Consider the following 20,558-nt stretch of genomic DNA (forward strand, 5'->3'; position numbering starts at 1 on the left):
GAGAGTGTGTCAGGACAAAGCTATTTGAGAAAGTAGTGCTCGGATGCTGTAATTAAAGCCTACTGAGCAACAACACACATAACAGGGGGTGTCCTCATGGGAGGTGAAAAAATGAGATAAGGCAGTACTGAGGAGGGCCTACTAAACCTTTTGACCATTGAAAAGTCACAGTTTAGAAAGGACAATGACACAAGCCAATGAAAAACATCGGTGTAGCTTAAGTCCCTACCTGAATACAGTATGCCTCACAGAGCGATGCATGCGCTGCCCAGGCTCAACCTAAAAACAGGCTGCGTTAAAAAAAAAAAGATTGTTTTATTTAAACTTAATCACATGGTGGTCTTCTGACCCCAGCAGGCCACCATCCCTGTGATCACAGCGAATTATAGTGGGTCACAAATTGCGACCTATCTCATTAATATTCATGATCTAGGTCTATATGCGACCCACTACGAATCGCTATTTAGGTAATAGGGATTAAATAACCCTAATGTACATTGGTAATAGTGATCCCCAAATAGCGATTGGCAAACAAAAAAAACCCAAAAAAAAACGCTACTTGGTAAGTCGTATTACTATTGTTCGTACATTTAGCCCATAGTCTCTTATATTTAATGGAACACAGCAGGTAGAAGGATAAGTGGCAGGCCAACATATATCAAGACTAACAGACGACTTACAGCATTTCCAATTCACAGGTCCTCCCTTCTTAACCACACAGCTGCCAGCTAATGCAAACCCTCGGAAGATGGGAACTGACATCAAATTGTGTACATTATCAACACTTAACACACCTCCTCGGGTAAATCAATTGGAAACACCACCACTACTAACAATATCAAAAATCCTAACAAAGGAAGAGATCCCACTGTAGTATCTACTTCTTAGACATCGAATTGCGCTTGCTGGCAGTTTCCTAACTTTGAGGAACTGCGAGAAGAGGGACAGACAAGGAAGAAATAAAAGAAGAGTACAGAACATTTCAAAAACAAGTACAGTGGATATTTTCATAGGTGTAATTAGGCACATTTGGGTTCTTTTCGCCCAATAAGGCCTTGAAGGGTAAGAGTACACGGATTCAAGGGCTGCATCAAGTATATGTGGAAAAGAGGTCTGCTCATTTCCTCCAGATGTTGCCCAGAGCATGCCAGTATAAGGCTGTGCCAGGTACTGAGTTTTGTAGAGAAAACGTATTCAAATGTTTAGGGTGCTAAAGGGGCAGAGGGAGATGGTGGACAGAGCACACTGTTGACATCACTGCAAAGGTTCCCCCACTGTATTTTCATAAATGTATTTCGTGATAATTTTAGTAAGTTACAGGTAAGGAAGTGTTCACCATCTCTTGGTGCTGAGTTACCAGCAGTGTCCTCATTTATCCTGATGCACTGCACATCTTTAGGTTACCAGATTTTTTAAACCCTGGCATAAGGCACAGTATTGAAATCTTTTCAGAACTTGCAGTGATCTTGTTGTTCAGGGGTTCCAGGCAAATCATTCTCAAAGCTACAAATGTTTGCAATGGAAGTCAATACGAGTACTAAAGAGCTGGTGTCATGTTCGGGCAAGTGCTTGGCTTTTGGCCAGGCTTGAATCGCTGATGCCCCAAAACCCAAATGATGTGTCATTGAGTGTGTGCAGCAGCTCCTTTGTGTACCAAAAACCACAATCTTTGGCCAAGAGCAGTGGTCAAGTGCACAGGACGTGAACCATCTATGCTCTGAGCCCTGTATTCATGCTCCCAACACAACTAACCTCCAACCAATTGTGAATGCCTTTGGCCCATGTAAAGTAGATAATGGTCGTAGGGCACAAGCTGCAGATACACTTTACTCCCAGCCCTCAGAGTGAAGGCCACGGTCCAGCTGCAATGGAATTAGAAAACTTCATTTTACAATGATCGGAAATCTCTCAATCTCTCTCTCTCTCAATCTCTCTCAATCTCTCTCAATCTCTCTCAATCTCTCTCAATCTCTCTCAATCTCTCTCAATCTCTCTCAATCTCTCTCAATCTCTCTCAATCTCTCTCAATCTCTCTCAATCTCTCTCAATCTCTCTCAATCTCTCTCAATCTCTCTCAATCTCTCTCAATCTCTCTCAATCTCTCTATCTCTCTATCTCTCTCAATCTCTCTATCTCTCTCAATCTCTCTATCTCTCTCAATCTCTCTATCTCTCTATCTCTCTCAATCTCTCTATCTCTCTCAATCTCTCTATCTCTCTCAATCTCTCTATCTCTCTCAATCTCTCTATCTCTCTCAATCTCTCTATCTCTCTCTATCTCTCTCAATCTCTCTATCTCTCTCAATCTCTCTATTTATTTATTTATTTATAAATTTATAAAGCGCCTGGTGACCCGGAGGCATCCCCGCGCTATAGAGCTGTGATATCCCAAGAGGAGGGGGGGACCGGAGGATTATTTAGGGAATAAGAAAGTTTTTAGTTTTTTCCGGAAGAGGGCGTGGCAGGGTTCCAGACGCAAGTGGCGAGGCAGTGCGTTCCAGCCTGAGGAGGCTTTGACCGAAAAGCGACGGCCACCGGTCCGAGCCTTCTTAAATTTAGGGACGATGGCCAAATGCTCGTCGTCCGAGCGCAGTGCCCTAGGGGCTTTGTAGGGGGCGACAAGGTCTTTCAGGGCGGCAGGGCCGGCACCATTAATGAGTTTGTGACTGGTGCACATTGCCTTAAACTCGACTCGTTGGCGGACAGGGAGCCAGTGCAGGGCCTTGAGGGCTGATTTGGCAGAGGCTCTGGGGGGAAGGTCCATTATAATCCTTGCCGCGGCGTTTTGTGCCCGTTGGAGTTTGGCTAAGGTAAACTCCGGTGCACCGAGGTAGACGGCGTTGCTATAGTCGAGTCTGGCTAGGATGAGCCCTTGAACCAGCAGTTTCCTGGATATTGGAGGAAGGAGAGGGAGAATTTTACGGGTTGACCGCAGGAGGCCAAAGCATGATCCAGCGGTCTTGGTTGCCTGGGTCTTCATGGTGAGGCTTGGTTCCAGCCAAACGCCTAGCGTTTTGACTTCTGACTTTGGAGTGGGTATCTCACCAAAGGTGTCCGGCCACACCGAAGCGGGGATTGATGACCATTTGTTGCCCAGGAGCATAATTTCGGTTTTAGAACCGTTCAATTTAAGGGAAGATTCGCACATCCAGGAGTAGATGTCTTGGAGGCAGTTCCGCAGGCTGTCTGGGTGTTTGTCCAGCTGGGAGAGGGAGACGACAAGTTGGGTGTCGTCAGCGTAGTTGACAATTTTGATCCCATAGGGGGTCACGACGTCTTCCAGGGGGGCCATGTAAACATTAAACAGGGTGGGACTAAGCGAGGACCCCTGCGGGACTCCACAAGTCAGTGGAAGGGGGTCTGAGCGAGAGTTGCCGTCCCACACCTGAAATGAACGGCCTGATAGGAAGGAGTTAATCCAGGCGTGTGCTGAGCCCACAATTCCTGCCCTGGCCAGGCGATGTAGAAGGACACGGTGATCCACCGTGTCAAAGGCGGCACTGAGGTCCAGGAGGATCACTGCCACTGATCCTCCTGAATCCAGAATGCGCCTTGATTCCTCAATGACGGAGAGGAGGGCTGTGTCCGTGCCCTGGCCGGGCCTAAAGCCAGTTTGAGATGGGCGCAGGATTTTGTTGGTCTCAAGGAATTGGGAGAGTTGGGAATTAACTAGTTTCTCCGCCATCTTGCTGATGCAGGGAAGGAGTGATATGGGTCTATAGTTAGACATATCGTCAGGATTCAGATGGGGTTTCTTTAGCAGGGCTTTGACAACCGCATTTTTCCAGTTGGGCGGCACTGTGCCTTGGCGCAAGGAGATGTTAATGAGATCCCTGATGGTGGAGGCTATGCTGGGGGCGGCAGCTTTTAATAGTCTGGCCGGGGCTGGGTCAAGAGGAGAGCCGCTTTTCATTTTGGCTAACGTGGCGGAGACCTCAATGAGGGAGGTTGCTCTAAAGGAGGACAGCCGCGGGCTGTTGATCCAGACCTCAGTATCAGTGGAGATGTGGGGGGTGATGCTGGGGAGAGAGTCCAATATTCGCGAGATTTTAGAGTCGAAGAAGGAGGCAAAGTCATAACTTCTGTCTGGGGGGGCATGGGAAACGGTGGGTGCTGATGGAATGTTGAGGAGTTCTTTGACAATCAGGTACGCTTCTTTTGTGGAATTGGTGGCGTTTTGTATTCTGTTGTCATAGAATCCTGCCTTAGCAAGTTTGAGAGCTGATTTGTAGCGTCTAACTGCACTATTGTAGAGGTCTTTGTTACTGTGGAGCCAGTCCTTTCTCCACTGCCTCTCGGCCTTTTTGCACTCTTTGCGTAGATCCCTGAGGTCAGGAGTATACCAGGGGGCCTGGCCTTTTATCCTATTTTTGATCTCCCGATTTTTTATAGGGATAAGATTATCGAGAGTGGAGGATATCCAGTCTCTGACTTGGGAGTCGGCGGTGGAGGGGTCCTCAGAAAGACTGGGGGTCGAAGCGTCCAGGGCTGCGGACCAATCCTCCACCGAGAGTCTGGCCCACGCTCTGTCTCTGGTGAAGGTGGGGGGTTTTTGAGGCTTTTTGAAAGCTCCAGGGAGATGGGTCGTGACTAGAAAGTGGTCCGTCCACGGGAGGGGTTGGGAGTTAATGAAAAGGAGGGAAGGGATGTTGGAAAACACCGGGTCGAGAAGGTGCCCTTTCGTGTGAGTTGGTTCAGAGTTGGCGAGAAGCAGACCCAAGGCCGCTAGGTCGTCAATAAAGTCGGTTGCCCCAGTGTCAAGGGGATCCTCGAGATGGATGTTTAGGTCGCCTGTTATAAGGAAGTTAGGTGTCGGGTGTGCCGCGGAGGAAACGGTTTCCAGGAGGGCGGCTGTGAAGGGGCCAGAGTGGCCTGGCGGCCGATACACCAGAAGGCCTGACAGGGAGTTCGTCGAAGACAGCTGAATCGTGAAGAGACAGCTCTCTGAGTCTTGGATCGCACAGTCTTTGGATCGACAGATAAAGTGGTCCCTGTGGATAATGGCTAAACCACCTCCTCTACCTAGGGGACGGGGTTGAGACATAATGAGGAAGCCCGGGGGGAGAGCTAGGACGACGTCAGCGTTGGAATGCTCCGTAATCCAGGTTTCTGTGAGGAAAAGTATGTCCAGTTTAAGGTCGACAATAAGATGGTTGATAAGCAGGGCATGTTTGGGAAGTGATCTGCAGTTAAGGGTCGAGATTTTAAGGACAGGGGAGGGACGGGGGGTTTTGGAAGGGAAAGATTGCCTGGTTTGCATTTGTCACAGCGGCGAAAAGGGACAGTGGGGTCGTGTAGTGCCAGACATGAGCTGTTTTTAGTGGGTCTAAGGCTGAGGAGCTCTCTGCGGGAATAGCTTACCTTAGAGGCGGCTGGGACAGGCATATAGTCTGGCCCTAGGCCCGGTCGTGCGCGGACGGGCGCAGACGGGCTTGCCTTAGGCGCGCCTTCGGCGCGCAAACGGCGCTCCCGCTGCGCTTGTCCGCTGCGCTGGAATGGCCGACACATTTGTAGTAGATGTTAAGGGCGTGGCCTCGCAGTGGGCGTGGCTTCGCCTTCGACCGCGCTGGCGGTGTGGGCGTTTTCCTCTCAGGCAGCGTGGGCTCGCTGTGTTTTGGAGGGTCTAGGAGGGCAGGCTGAGCGCTTGACTGCAGCGCTTCTGCTCAGGGGAGCTTCGTGGTCAGTTACCGAAATTAAAAACAACAGTAAGTGAAAAATAGTGGTGACAGCGTTAAAATACAATTTTTTGATGCAGCGTGCTAACCTCCGGCTTTCCGCCTCAGAGGGAGTATAATCAGAAGTGGGTGTTGCGCTCTCGGGAGCGTTTAAGTAATCCGGTGGGCGTGGCCTCGCAGTGGGCGTGGCTTCGCCTTCGACCGCGCTGGCGGTGTGGGCGTTTTCCTCTCAGGCAGCGTGGGCTCGCTGTGTTTTGGAGGGTCTAGGAGGGCAGGCTGAGCGCTTGACTGCAGCGCTTCTGCTCAGGGGAGCTTCGTGGTCAGTTACCGAAATTAAAAACAACAGTAAGTGAAAAATAGTGGTGACAGCGTTAAAATACAATTTTTTGATGCAGCGTGCTAACCTCCGGCTTTCCGCCTCAGAGGGAGTATAATCAGAAGTGGGTGTTGCGCTCTCGGGAGCGTTTAAGTAATCCGGTGGGCGTGGCCTCGCAGTGGGCGTGGCTTCGCCTTCGACCGCGCTGGCGGTGTGGGCGTTTTCCTCTCAGGCAGCGTGGGCTCGCTGTGTTTTGGAGGGTCTAGGAGGGCAGGCTGAGCGCTTGACTGCAGCGCTTCTGCTCAGGGGAGCTTCGTGGTCAGTTACCGAAATTAAAAACAACAGTAAGTGAAAAATAGTGGTGACAGTGTTAAAATACAATTTTTTGAAGCAGCGTGCTAACCTCCGGCTTTCCGCCTCAGAGGGAGTATAATCAGAAGTGGGTGTTGCGCTCTCGGGAGCGTTTAAGTAGTCCGGTGGGCGTGGCCTCGCAGTGGGCGTGGCTTCGCCTTCGACCGCGCTGGCGGTGTGGGCGTTTTCCTCTCAGGCAGCGTGGGCTCGCTGTGTTTTGGAGGGTCTAGGAGGGCAGGCTGAGCGCTTGACTGCAGCGCTTCTGCTCAGGGGAGCTTCGTGGTCAGTTACCGAAATTAAAAACAACAGTAAGTGAAAAATAGTGGTGACAGCGTTAAAATACAATTTTTTGATGCAGCGTGCTAACCTCCGTCTTTCCGCCTCAGAGGGAGTATAATCAGAAGTGGGTGTTGCGCTCTCGGGAGCGTTTAAGTAATCCGGTGGGCGTGGCCTCGCAGTGGGCGTGGCTTCGCCTTCGACCGCGCTGGCGGTGTGGGCGTTTTCCTCTCAGGCAGCGTGGGCTCGCTGTGTTTTGGAGGGTCTAGGAGGGCAGGCTGAGCGCTTGACTGCAGCGCTTCTGCTCAGGGGAGCTTCGTGGTCAGTTACCGAAATTAAAAACAACAGTAAGTGAAAAATAGTGGTGACAGCGTTAAAATACAATTTTTTGAAGCAGCGTGCTAACCTCCGGCTTTCCGCCTCTCTCAATCTCTCTCTCTCAATCTCTCTCTCTCAATCTCTCTCTCTCAATCTCTCTCTCTCAATCTCTCTCTCTCAATCTCTCTCTCTCTCTCTCTCTCTCTCTCTCTCTCTCCCCCCACCCCCCCCCCCTCCCCTCCCTCCCCCCCCCCACCTACTGGCCTGTCCTACGCCCTCAATGACTTCTTGCTTTACCCTAAAGGCAAAACACCAGAAGAATCTCTGAATTTCCCAAACTGTCAAAGTGAAACAAGTTTCCTTTAAGCAGGAGTGCAGGTACATGGCCTACACCGGACTTCTTCAGGCTACACAATATGGTACGCAGAGTAAAAGATCTAAACTCCACCAGGTCCAGCTCAATTGCATTTACAGCTTTTTCCAAGTACTAACAAGAAATGTGTGGATGCGTGCGTACTTATTTGGGAAACACACAGCAGGAGAGTTTCGGATTCACAGTATTGGACAGTAATGAGTTGAAAGGAGCCATGGACACTGGGATCCACAGGCCACTGGTGATGAAAAGGGTAGACGAGGCTTCACCTAATAGTCACTGTAGCTAAATATCTTATTTATATTTGGAAGTTGCTGGCTAACTCTATTGAACACGGACCGCCGCATCTCTTCTTGGGATATGCAATGTGGTCTTGTTCTGCGCTTATGGTGGCCTTGACTGGGTGAAAGACTTGCCAACCTGAGATGACCGGTCTTTTCCATTACATAAGTTGTTTATGGCCTAGCCCTGCATGTTCTGCACAATCTTCATCTACTGTCATCAGGAAGGTACAGTTTACACATACTAGGAAAGGCTGGAGGCAAGAGTACTGTCAAAGATGGCCAGCCGTTATAAACATGCCTGTAGCAAATTGAGAACAGAACAGTTATCCAATAATCCATCTTGCTTGCATCACCAAACCGGCTGTGTGCAACTGCTGTTTGGTGTTTAGCTCAGTACTTCACTGCGTGGGCTTAAACAGCTGTTCAGAATTTACTTTAGGATCATCACTTGCCTAAATTCACATCAGCATTTTAAAAAAAAATTACAAGAATCTGAACATTTGTGCACAACCAGTGTTTTCCAGCTGCAGTTTCAGGTTCTATTCTTTTTTCAGGCACTATATTTTTTAACTTTTAGTTTGTTTGGAGGAAAGCAAACATGAATGAAGAAAGAAGGTTTTGTTATGCACAGTACAAATCGTGCATCTTTAACACATACAAAAACAAGTTACCATATGTGTAAACTGAAGCACTGAAGTGGGAGTTTCTGGATGTCTTGTAGTATAATTATTGACTAATTACAAAATAAATGATCCACAAAAGGAAAACTAACATACACTTGAGTTATGACCAGACTCATTCAACGTAATGGATTGCTAGCCTCATATCACTGAAAGCACAACATTTCTGGGCTTCAAGGTAGATAAAATACTGAACCCACCCACACAACCCATAGCCAAGATTGCTTAGTACCAAAAGCTTCTTCAAAGTGTTAAACATGTCATACCAGAATTGGACTTCAGCTTGTGTGTAATAACTGGACTTGTTGAGGCTCTCCTCGGGCAAGGCATTACCCACAGGTAGGTCCCTCTGAAATCAGCCCCTTACACGGCAGCAAGGTTGGCCTTCTGAGTGAAACACCTCAATTTCATCATCCTAGCGCCTAGAGCAGTGTTTTTCAACCTTTTTCAACCAAGGCACACTTGTTTCATGAAAAAAATCACGAGGCACACCACCATTAGAAAATGTTAGAAAATTTAACTCTGTGCCACTATATTGACTATATATAAAGTAATTCTCTTGAAAAGGAATCAAATAAACACAAAGAAAGTATTTTATAATTACTTTATTATGAAATAGTTAGTAAGTAAACAGAAATATGAAAAATTATAAAATACTTAATTTGATCAGTGCGCAACCTGGGCCTGTTTGGCTGAACACAAATCTGATATTCTGGCTGGAATTGAAGAAAGACACACACGTAGCTCTTCGTCAACAGCTCTCAGTCTCTCTCTGTATTTAGTTTTTATAGCAATCATGCTTGAAAAGCTCATCTCACACAGATATGTAGTGGAAAATGGGAGCAATGTCAAAATAGCTTTGTTTGCCAGAAGGGGGAACTCCTTGGCAGTATCCAACCAAAAACTATCCAAAGGTAGATCAGCAAATCTTAGCTTGAAACCACGATTTTGCCTCAGTTCAGTTAGTTCCTCCTGCTCCTGTAAAGTCATGTCCTTTCCACCAACTGATGCTGAGCTATAAGGGTCCCTAACCCAGTCAAGGCATTCAGTGGAGACTGAAGAGAAATAAAATGACAACCTCTCCTCGAGAGTTTTTAAATGTTTAACTATTATCTCACACAGTGCAGCAGTGTGAACACCTTGCCATTGCTTGGTGAGTGTGAACATTTCAAGATTGCCACTTTCCACGTGTTGATGCCAGAGTTGCACCTTTGAACGGAATCCATTTATTTTATCTGTACTTGTAAGCAGGTTTTCATTTCGGCCTTGCATTCGTGTGTTCAGTTCATTCAGATGATGAAATATATCTGCCAGGTATGCCAGCCTTGCACACCACTCATCACTTGCAAGCAGCTTTGCGTAATCTGCCCTCTCATTTGTCAGAAACACTTTAAGTTCCTCCCGCAGCTCATACACACGAACCAAGACCTTGCCACGCGACAACCACCGGACCTCCGTATGAAACAGCAAGGTTTTATGCTTCGCTCCCATCTCCTCACACAAAGCTGCAAATATGCGACTTTTCAGGGGTCGTGACTTTACAAAGTTTACCATGCGCACAACATCATCCAACACATAAACTAGGTCTGCTGGTAAAGTCTTGGCTACGAGGGCCTCACGGTGTAAAAAACAATGCGTAACAATCACATCTGGATTTCTTTCCTTCACTCTGCTTACAAAGCCTTTGGTGCGCCCGACCATGGCTGCAGCTCCATCGGTGCAGACACTTGTGCAGTTTTCCCACTTAAGTCCTCCTTGTTCAAGGTATTCTGATGTGACCCGAAAAATTTCTTCTCCTGTTGTTTTTTCTGGCAATGCCTTGCAAAAAAAGAAGTTTTCTCTAATTGCATCACCATCAACAAAACGCACATTGGCCAAGAGTTGAGCATGTCCACTGATATCAGTAGACTCGTCAAGTTGCAATGCAAATTTCTCACTGATACGGATCTTTTCCAAAACCACACTTTCGATGTCTGCAGACATGTCATTAATACGTCTGGAAATTGTGTTGTCTGAGAGAGGGACTTTGGCTATTTCCTTAGCTGCTTCAGGTCCGAGCATCTCCTCTACAATAGCTTTGCAGGCGGGAAGTATTAATGTCTCTGCCACAGTGTGCGACTTTTTTGACTTGGCTATAAGTTCAGCAACTTGATAGCTAGCTTTAAGAGCTCTTTCATTTACCTTTGTGGTTTTTCTCATGAAAGTTGCCTGTTTCTCCGTGTTTTCACGCAGGCGAACAAAATAGTCCGCATTCTTGTTTTGAAGCGAAGGGTGTTTCGTTTGGAGATGGCGTTTAAGTTTGCTTGGGACCATAGCACTGTTAGCTAGCTTTTCACCACACACCACGCACAGTGGAGTTGGTTTGTTTGCATCTCCGGTGACAGTAAATCCAAATGAAATATAGCTTTCGCTATATTGCCTTGTGCCAGAGAATTTGCTTGAGCTAACCATCTTTGCTTTCTTTTGATCCCCACTCATACTTGGGCTCTCATCTGGCTCCAAATTTTGTTCAGAGTCCAGTTCTTTCCTTTTCAAAAACTTGTCCATCACTGCAGTATCTCACTGTCACTCAGTACTAGGCATACACAAGGACGCTGCACCTGCAAGTTACATATAAAAGAAATTTAAGATTTGTATCTATAAGGAGCAAATTGTGACTGGATGGTTTCTCAGAGAGAGCCCTTGATGCCAAGTACAAAGCTAACCCAGAGAGTAAACAAGTATTCATAAAAGCTGTAATAAGGTGTTATCACTTAAAATAAAGGAAAAAAGGAGCTAGGATAATCTCTAGGCTTAAGCACGGCTAAAAGGGACAAAAGAACATGAAAGTGAACGAAAGTACAAGCCATGGGACCTTTCTCAGTACTTTTATTTCCCCCTCGTTGGAAGGCAACATTTCCAAATCATGTGAATGTGAACAAATGAAGGAGCAGCTGTAGAGTCCAGCCTGCATGTGGATTATTATGTAAAATGTCTTAATGTTTTAATAAACACACTCCGAATTCAATAATTTTCAGCGCTGTCAGTTAACACAGAAGTTAAGAGGGAAGGTTGATGTGCTCACGTGCCCTCAAAGTAACTAAGCCCAAGTCAAAGGCACATAATGTGGGCAAACGGTAAGAGGCATTAACAATCAACAGTATGTTGACAATCAGGATATTAGCAGCCACTTGCTCCAACCACTACAAGGTTACACGCCAACTATACTGGCCTGCTGTAGGTGCCTTTGCTAGCCTTTCACTGAACGGGAAATGCAGCCTAAAGTAGTTATATGCCACGCCATCACCTTGATTGAGTGAGATAATCTCGCATCTTAATAGTTTACTGCCCATCCCCCTGCCTACTCTAAAAGCCGTCAAGAGTGAATGCGGGTTTTGCAACTAGAGTCTCGGCACAGTGCTCACACCCAACAACCAGCTGCCAGCAGCGGGGGCCAGCTCATATCTCCCTTCATACAAGAGGCTGCCTAGGTCTTTATTAAGTACAATGGGCCACTGAAATCCCTGGGTTCAGGCGTCACGCTCTCCCGACCTTTGCACAAAACAGAAACTTTTATGTTGTGTAAATTTCTAAAAGTAAAAAAAAAACTGAAATAGGCCAAACGATATCATTCTAAATATCAGGTTGCACCTCTTACGCAGCCCCTCTGTACTATTATTAGACTGTTGCAGTGTTTAATATGTGTTTAAATTAAATATACGTTTAACATCCGTAGCGAATGATTGCACCTATGTACAGCAGGGGCTCGGGGATGGTAAGAAGGATTGCTAAGAGAGCGGATGAAAGAAGTTTACAAGAGTCCTACGTCAGAGACTGAGTATGCCTTTCTCACATACTAATAAAATTGCATTCCTCTTGACATTAATGACAACTGGCACTGTTGGAAACAACGGGCTGTTTGTGCAGCGAGCACATCCGGGCAGGCTTTTGTTGCACAGTTATGCGATTCACATCAATGCCTATCAGCTGACGGTATCATGCCCTCATTTTCATAGAAGGGCTCGCAACTCCCTCCTCGATATAAAGTGATTTATCACCAAGAATCAGTCGTCAGCAATTAAATACACAGATGCAGATAGCCAAGGGTGATAAATGAACTAATGGGAACTTGGGGAGCACTTGCTACTCGTGTTGTCTACTGGCAAAAATCTTTCATTCTTTTGAAATTAGCAACAAAAAATAAGACTTCCAGATCATTCAATGAGGGTGCAAATGAGTGAGACTCACCTCGCGCTGCACCTGCGGCCTGGTCTGGATCCGGATGCGGTCTCTCTGAGTCTGCAGTGCTGAGTCCTGGTCTCCGTCCGTTTCCTCCTGCTCCTGCTCCGGTCCTCCTGGGAGTCCTGGTGACTCGAGTCACGACGTCTTCTTCTCTCCGCCTTCTCTCCGCTGCTGCGCACACTGCGCTCGGGCGGGAAGGAAGTCGGGAGATACTGCTCTGTGATAGGTCCAGGCTGGAGTCTGGACCAATCACAGCCCGGACATCAGAAAGGTGGAGGAGCGCCAATCAAAAACCCCACCCCCCCCATACCCAGGATACAGTCCGGCGCCGCCCAGCCTAGTGGGGGAAAATTTGAAATTTTAAAAAAAAAATCTTTCGATTGCTTCCATTTTCCCACGTTTTCCCACGGCACACCAGGCAACATCTCGCGGCTCACTAGTGTGCCGCGGAACAGTGGTTGAAAAACACTGCCATAAACAATAAGACCACCACATCTTGTACACCTCATTTCAACCCTCCCAAATCGAGGGTTAATGTCCACAGGAAAAGAAGAAGGTGATGCTCCCACCTCAGAGGAAGGGCTCAGCTGAGCTGCCGATGATGTACTCGGCTGAGCATCTGAGGTTGGGCTCTGGTGACTTACTGAAGAGTTTTCTCCAGTATGTCGAGCAAAGGTCCTGGGATGTCTATCCTGCAGGTGTCTTTTCATAGAGTGATTTCCAAAGTAATATTTCTACCTTGGATTTCCTCTAGATAAAACACGGCCACAAAGTGTGCAAGTGACCAATTGAGCATTCACCTTTTTCTCCCCCTCTGGAAAAGTAAAATACTCCCATACAAAAGAAGTCTTTTGTTTCCTCCTTCTCTGGATCATGGTGGTGCTGCTGGCCTCACTCTCAGAAGAGCTCTGCTGTTCTGCCATTGTATCCCAATGTCAATCCAGCTCCTTCTCCTAAGGGATCTCAAGCAGTAATGAGGGGAATGGGTGTGGTGTTTGAAGTTTCTGGAACTGAAAGTAGTTTAAACCAATGAAAAGTGTTCTTTCAAGCAGTAATGAGGGGAATGGGTGTGGTGTGGGAAGGTTCTGGAACTGAAAGTAATTTCAACCAATGAAAAGTGTTCTTTGTGGATCACATGACCTACCGTGCGCGCTCCGTAAGCTCACGGTACGCGCTCGTAAACAAGTACGCATGCGCAAACGTGACGCTTACGGAGCGCTTACGGAGCGCGTACGTAAGATGCACTAGCGCATGCGCATTACACGCCCCTGCGTAACCGCGACGTTGCTTCCGCGTGTACGCGTACGTCACGCACGTATCACATAGGCACGCTGTACTTATGACGTGCTGAGCACGTAGCGTCAGCTTACGGTACGCGTATCCTATTACGTACGCGCACCGTACTTATGACGTATGGAGCGCGTACCGTCAGCTTACCGTACGCGCACGGAAAAAATGCATAAAAAAAAAAAAACTTTCCATAATGCAGGATATAGTACATATATTATTTTATACATAGGTTTACAAAAAATGTCCAAAAAAATTTGCATTTAAAAAACCGTACAAATTCACTGAAAAAACCATGGGTTTCACACACGTTATAGTTAGGAATTAGCATTTAAAAAACCTTGCAAATTCACTGAAAAAACCATAGGTTTCACACATATTATAGTTAGCTGGAAATTTTACTGATAAAAAACCAATGAAATTCCCCCGTTATAGTTACTGCAGGCAACTATAACTCACGTGACCGTAATCCTCTGCTGATGACATATGTGTCTTTATGAAAAAAAAATATTTGTAATATATGTATAGCTAAAATTTAATGGAAGAACACATGGGCAAATAATTGTCTAAATACAGTATTACCATCAGCAGAGGATTGCGGTCACGTGAGTTATAGTTGCCTGCAGTAACTATAACGGGGGAATTTCATTGGTTTTTTATCAGTAAAATTTCCAGCTAACTATAACATGTGTGAAACCTATGGTTTTTTCAGTGTATATATATATATATATATATATATATATACACACACACACACACAGATATATATATATATATATATATATATATATATATATATATACACACACATGTGTGATTGATCAAGACTGCCGTTCGGCAGTCGAAACGCGTCAGGCTGGACACTCGCTTGTAATTTATATGAACCTGCACATGTAAATCTGCAATAAAGAATATCTACACCATATTGCAATTGTGCTTAGAAAGTATCCCAAAAATTCAAAACTCTATTATCCAGGTGATACGCATAAACTCCTCTTTTGAGACATTCAAAAAGCAACAAACACCTACTATTCCAAGGCTAATTCAAGGGTTACAGTACATCTGGCAACTGTAGATTTCACTGACTATATAGACTTTCGGGTTAAGGACATATGTACACTTACTAATTATGTATTTGAGATCATGATATTATTTCTGGACACTGTCGCAACAGTAAGTTAACTATTGATTGAAAATATATTTCTGTATGTTTCGAATGTTAACAGTCCTATACTAGTTTTTTGTTTTTAACTATACTGTGGGTGAGACATTGTTTCGCTTTTCAAGCGAACTGTTTCCTCAAGTAAAGTACTTTTACACCTCTGGTTCAGCAATGTGCTACACAAAATAGCAATTTAATCAAAATAAACGTAATCTTAATTTGCTGTGATTTGTTCAAAAGTTACATACTCCTTTGTGATTTAAGTAGCAGCGCACAGGCATGAAAATGAAACATTTTTGAAAGATGGAATAGTCTATACAAATGAAATCTAATGCAAAGAATTAGTTTAAAGAAAAGCTTCCTTGCCTTAGCCTTTTAATCAATTAGATGGTCAGCATTCATGCACGTGTTATGGTTTTCTAAACTGAAAAGATAAGCACATGTGGAATGGACTCTATAAGCGTAAACACAGAGAACCACAACATGTCCAAATAAATTGTCCATTACAAGGATGGCAGCATTAATAAGTGTCTGGCTCCAGCAACATGGACAGGCTAAATAGAAGTGTGTAAACTATTTGGGAGAAGCATTTGGCAGGAGCATTCTATAGTCGTCCAAGTGTCGCGCTTCCCCATTATGTTTAAGTCTGCAAAGGTGGCAAGTCAGGCATCAAATGGTCAATGAGGTGCCTCAGAAAGAACACCCTCTACAGGCATACAAGCAATTTGCTGTCACCACAAGCACCCGCAGAGCTTCACTAAATCTTACTCAGTGCGGAACGCACCGTTTCAGCATCTTTTATCATGAAAGGGTCTTACAAATAGCATCTCATATTCATCAGCACTTTTAAGCAATTTCGGAGGAACTTAGTGTTTTATAAAACAGCACAAAACTAACACATTTAATAAATACCCACTTACCCGGCCTGATGGTGCTGTCCCTTCCAAACAAATGAAGTCGTCTCCTGCCCAGACAGAAATGTTCAATGATATGAAAAATTTCCACTGGCTTCTCTATGTTGCCGATTTCAGGCTCTTCTGTGATTATGAGGTCGATATCCACATTGGCATGGATGAAGTCCCCGTCGGTGCTGCGCCGCACAGTTCCCCTGATTCCCATCAAGCAATGTTCCTAAGATACAAAAATAAAGCTCAGCAAAATGTATGTGGAAAACGAGGATTATCGCTATGAAAAGCATACAGAAACTTGTAAACTGCCATTTTTAGATTAAGGATCAGATATAAAGCGGAAAACAGACAATAACACTGATATATCAAGGCTTTGTGTTTCACTGTGCTATCCCAACACAAGTGGGATTTGGAAGGTCCACAGGCACCTTGAAAGAAGTTAAAAAAAGCCAGCTGGTTTAATTAAACGTTGATAATCGATGGTCTGAGTTCTACAAGTACATATGTGTTTGAGCCAGTCTTGTGCAACCATTTTCCTTTTCAAATCTGTGGAAACAGAAGACTGATTAGTTTAGGCTTTGTTTCTTGTATTATTTCCTTTGATTTCGTTTATCATTCCACCTTCCTTTGTATCTGTAATAGTTCAAAAGCATTAGAGTAATCCAAAGATACGATGTGCCCCAGAATCTGCCACTGTCCATGAGAGATCTTCTAACCCTTGCACGGAAAGTATTCATCATTCGATATCCTAGATAGAAAGGAAAATTTTACTTACCCAGTAAGCATCTGTTTGTGGCATGTAGTGCTGTAGATTCACATGCTGAGCATATTCCTGCCATGTAGTGCTGGGGTCAGATGTATGCAAGTTGTTTTTCTTCCAAGAAAGCCTTTTGAGTCTCGAGGTAGTGCGACTCCTCCTCTTGCTGGTAATGCACATGGTAATCAACTCCATTGTTAGATTGTTTTCCTGCATGGCGGGTGAGGATGGAACTTGAAGCAAAGTGTAGTATGTCCATGCAAAAGCAGTGAAAGTAACTGTAAGAAGCACAAGCGTCCAAGGAGGTGGCTGGGTGCATGTAAATCTACAACACAACATGCCATGAACAAATGCTTACCGGGCAAGTAACATTTTCTGTTTGAGGCATGTATGACTGTAGATGCACATGCCTAGCATTGACTGTAAAGCAGTCCTCTTCCATAAATGGTGGCCAGACCGTGACAGTTGGTTGATTGAAATAGTGTACATAGAACTGCTTGGCCCACATTGGCTTGTTGACATGCCAGTACATCTAAGCAGTAATGTTTTGTAAATGTATATAGTGTGGACCATGTTGCTGATTTACATATGTCAGCTATAGGTATGTTCCCTAGGAAGGCCACTGAAGCTCCATTTTGATGAGCGGAGTGAGATATAGGAGGAATGGGTAAAGTTATTTTAGCTTTAGCATAGCACGTTTGAATGCATTTAACAATCCATCGTGCAATGCCTAATTTCGAAATGGCTCTTCCTTTGTGAGGTTTTAAGAAAGCAAAAAAAGCTGTTGTGTCTTAGTGAATGATTTTGTCCTGTCAATGTAATACATGAGAGCTCTTTTTACTTCTAATATATGCAGAGTTCTTTCAGCAACTGAGGTTGGGCAAAAAAGGACAGGCAGTTCAAAAGATTAAGGTGGAATTCTGAGACCACCTTTGGAATTTGGGGTAGGTGCGAAGTACAACCCTATCTTCATGTATTTGGAAGAAGGGCTCTTCTAAAGTTAATGCCTGAAGCTCACTGACACGTCTAAGTGAAGTGATAGAGCCTAGGAATGTTACCTTTCAGGATAAAAACTTGAGGGAGCAGGAGTGGAAGGTTTCAAATGGAGAGCCCATTAATCTTATTAATGCAATACTGAGATTCCATGTGGGAGCTGGTGGCACTCTAAGAGGAATGACTCTTAAGACGTTCCAGGCTTTGACAACTGGAACCCTGAAGAGGGAAGTGTGTTGCCTATTTTGTAGATATGCGGCTACCGTGGCGAGGTGTAGCCTCACAGATGTAAAAGCTAAACCAGAGGTATATAAATGAAGTAAATAGGCGATAATGTCTTGTACTTTAGCTCCTAAGAGATCAATGTGTTTGTAATGACAATAGTGAACAAATCTTTTCCATTTCAGCATGCCTCTTTAAGAATGTCCATAAACTGTTGTGGGAGATTCGGGTGGCTAAATTCTAGGTCTTCGGGAGCCACATTGCAAGGTTGAGTGATCTGGTTGTCCGATTGTCTGATTTGTCCATGGTTCCACATGAGAAGGGCATGCCTGTTCTGCAGTGGTTCCAGGGGAACTACTAACAGTTCAAGAAGTGTGGTGAACCATGGCTTCCATACCTGTATTGGAGTCACCAGGATGAGGGTGAGAGATTTCTGCGAACCACAAATGGAAGCAGTAGGTGAGGGGGAAAAAGCATAAGCAAATTTTTGGGTGAGGAGCTTGAAGGTGATCCTATTGTTGACTGGGAGCCAGTGCAGGTCTTTCAGGTGGGCGGTGATGTGGGTCTGGCGGGGTATGTCGAGGATGAGGCGCGCGAAGGCGTTCTGTATGCGTTGGAGTCTTTTCTGCAGTTTGGCCGTGGTTCTTGCGAAGAGGGTGTTGCCGTAGTCCAGTCTGCTGCTGAGGAGGGCCTGGGTGACCGTCCTTCTGGTTCCAGTGGGGATCCATCTGTAGATCTTGCGGAGCATGCGGAGGGTGTTGAAGCAGGAGGAGGAGATGGCGTTTACTTGCTGGGTCATTGAGAGCGAGGAATCCAGGATGAACCCCAGGTTGCGTGCGTGGTTGGTGGGTGTGGGTGCAGCTCCCAGGGCTGCTGGCCACGAAGAGTCATCCCAGGCGGAGGGGTTGGAGCCGAGGATGAGGACCTCTGCCTTGTCTGAGTTAAGTTTCAGGTGGCTGTTCTGCATCCAGTTGGCGACGGCCTTCATTCCTTTGTGGAGGTTGGTTTTGGCGGAGGCAGGGTTCTTGGTGAGTGAGAGGATCAGCTGTGTGTCATCTGCGTAGGAGACGATGTTGAGGTAGTGCGAGCGGACGATGTTGGCGAGCGGTGCCATGTAGACGTTGAAAAGGGTAGGGCTGAGGGACAATCATTGGGGTACACCGCAGATGATCTTGGTGGCTTCAGAACGGAATGGGGAGGCGGACCCCCTGGGTTCTGTCGGTGAGGGAGGAGGTGGTCCAGTCCAGGGCCTTGTCGCGTATTCCTGCGTCGTGTGCGTAGTGTGTGGTGGCAGATGGTGTCTAAGGCGGCCGAGAGGTCCAGGAGGATGAGGGCCGCGGTTTCGCCGTTGTCCAGCAGGGTCCTGATGTCGTCTGTGGCAGTGATGAGGGCGGTTTCGGTGCTGTGATTTCTGTGGAATCCAGATTGGGACGGGTCCAGGATGTTGTTCTCCTCGAGGAAGTGGGTAAGTTGCTTGTTGACGATCTTTTCGATGACTTTCGTCGGGAACAGGAGCAGGGAGATGGGTCGGAAGTTCTTGAGGTCTTTTGGGTCCGCTGTGGGTTTTTTGAGTAGGGCGTTTATCTCAGCGTGCTTCCAGCATTCCGGGAAGGTGGCCGTCTCGAAGGCGCTGTTGATGATCTTCCGGAGTTGGGGTGCGATGATGCGGTTTGCTTTGTTGAAGATGTGATGTCCTAGTCGTTGATGGGGGTCCAGGAAATCAGGTAGTTGTTGAGGCCGGGGGGGGTCTGTGTTGTCGGCAGCTGTAGGGAGGGTCTGGGCGTTGAAGCTGTCGTGGATGTCTGCAATCTTGCAGTCAAAGAAGGTGGCTAGGGAGTCGCAAAGGTCTTGCGATGGCGGGATGTCGTTGGAGTTGGGGTTGGAGAATTCCTTCACTTTGTCAAAGAGCTCTTTGCTGTTGGGTGCGTTGTTGTCGATGCGTTCCTTGAAGGAGGCCTTTTTGGTGGCTAGGATGAGTTGGTGGTGCTTGCGGCTGGCGTTCTTTAGGGCTGCATGGTTGACTGGTGTCTTAAGATCTCTAACCGAAGGAAGCAGGGTTCTTGGTATCTGGGTTCTTGGGATCACAGACTCCCTGGAAGATCCCCACCGCGCCAGCTCTCAGGATCACCCGACTTGTAAACGTTCCCAATGGCGGTGAGCTGCAAACTCCAATGCAACTACGAAACCAGACCATGTAACTATAGCTCTAGAATGGAAATCGGTCCTGAAGACGCTAATGGAGGGCACGGACATGTCGAACACAACCAGACAGCTTGTCCCTGTTATTCTATAACACTACAATGCCTGACAGGAGGACACCTTTCAGGCGGGAATGGGGGTGCGTCGAGCACTTTGACCTGGGTAATAACTTTGCTGTTACTTTACCCGGGATCCTCCGTTCCTGAGGCCATGGTACTTCTCCCTGCCCTTATCTGGCTCATGTTCCTGACTATGCACCTTGCCATGATAGACTTCCTCTATTGTTCAACGTACATTTTGTATGCTCTTGTCCGAGGGTTTCCTTTGTAGGGTTTTCTTTTTTCTTATGCTCCTCCATACAGACCGGTCTCTGGGCCCTCGTCTGGGTGACCACAGGAATCTCTTTTGATTTGAACGACTCACTGCTGTGAGCTCTCATCTCGAGAGGCATCAGCTTCCACAGCCTTTGCCCCCGTCTCATATACCAGGCCCTTAAGATAATCAGCCTCAATGTGCAGACCCTTAACAATCCAATCA

The 20,558-nt window shown here is 46.2% G+C and overlaps 1 protein-coding gene across 1 annotated transcript in view; it reads right to left on the bottom strand.

Moving 5' to 3' along the window:
* METTL14 (methyltransferase 14, N6-adenosine-methyltransferase non-catalytic subunit) overlaps nt 1–20,558 on the bottom strand; it is a 258,367-nt gene that overhangs the window by 14,906 nt on the left and 222,903 nt on the right. The window contains exon 10 of the mRNA XM_085634353.1: nt 15,863–16,073. Coding sequence (XP_085490479.1) covers nt 15,863–16,073 — 211 coding nt within the window. The remainder of the gene's footprint in view (nt 1–15,862; nt 16,074–20,558) is intronic.

Source organism: Triturus cristatus, chromosome 2_1 (assembly GCF_964204655.1).
Source record: "Triturus cristatus chromosome 2_1, aTriCri1.1, whole genome shotgun sequence".
NCBI classification, from domain to species: Eukaryota; Metazoa; Chordata; class Amphibia; order Caudata; family Salamandridae; genus Triturus; species Triturus cristatus.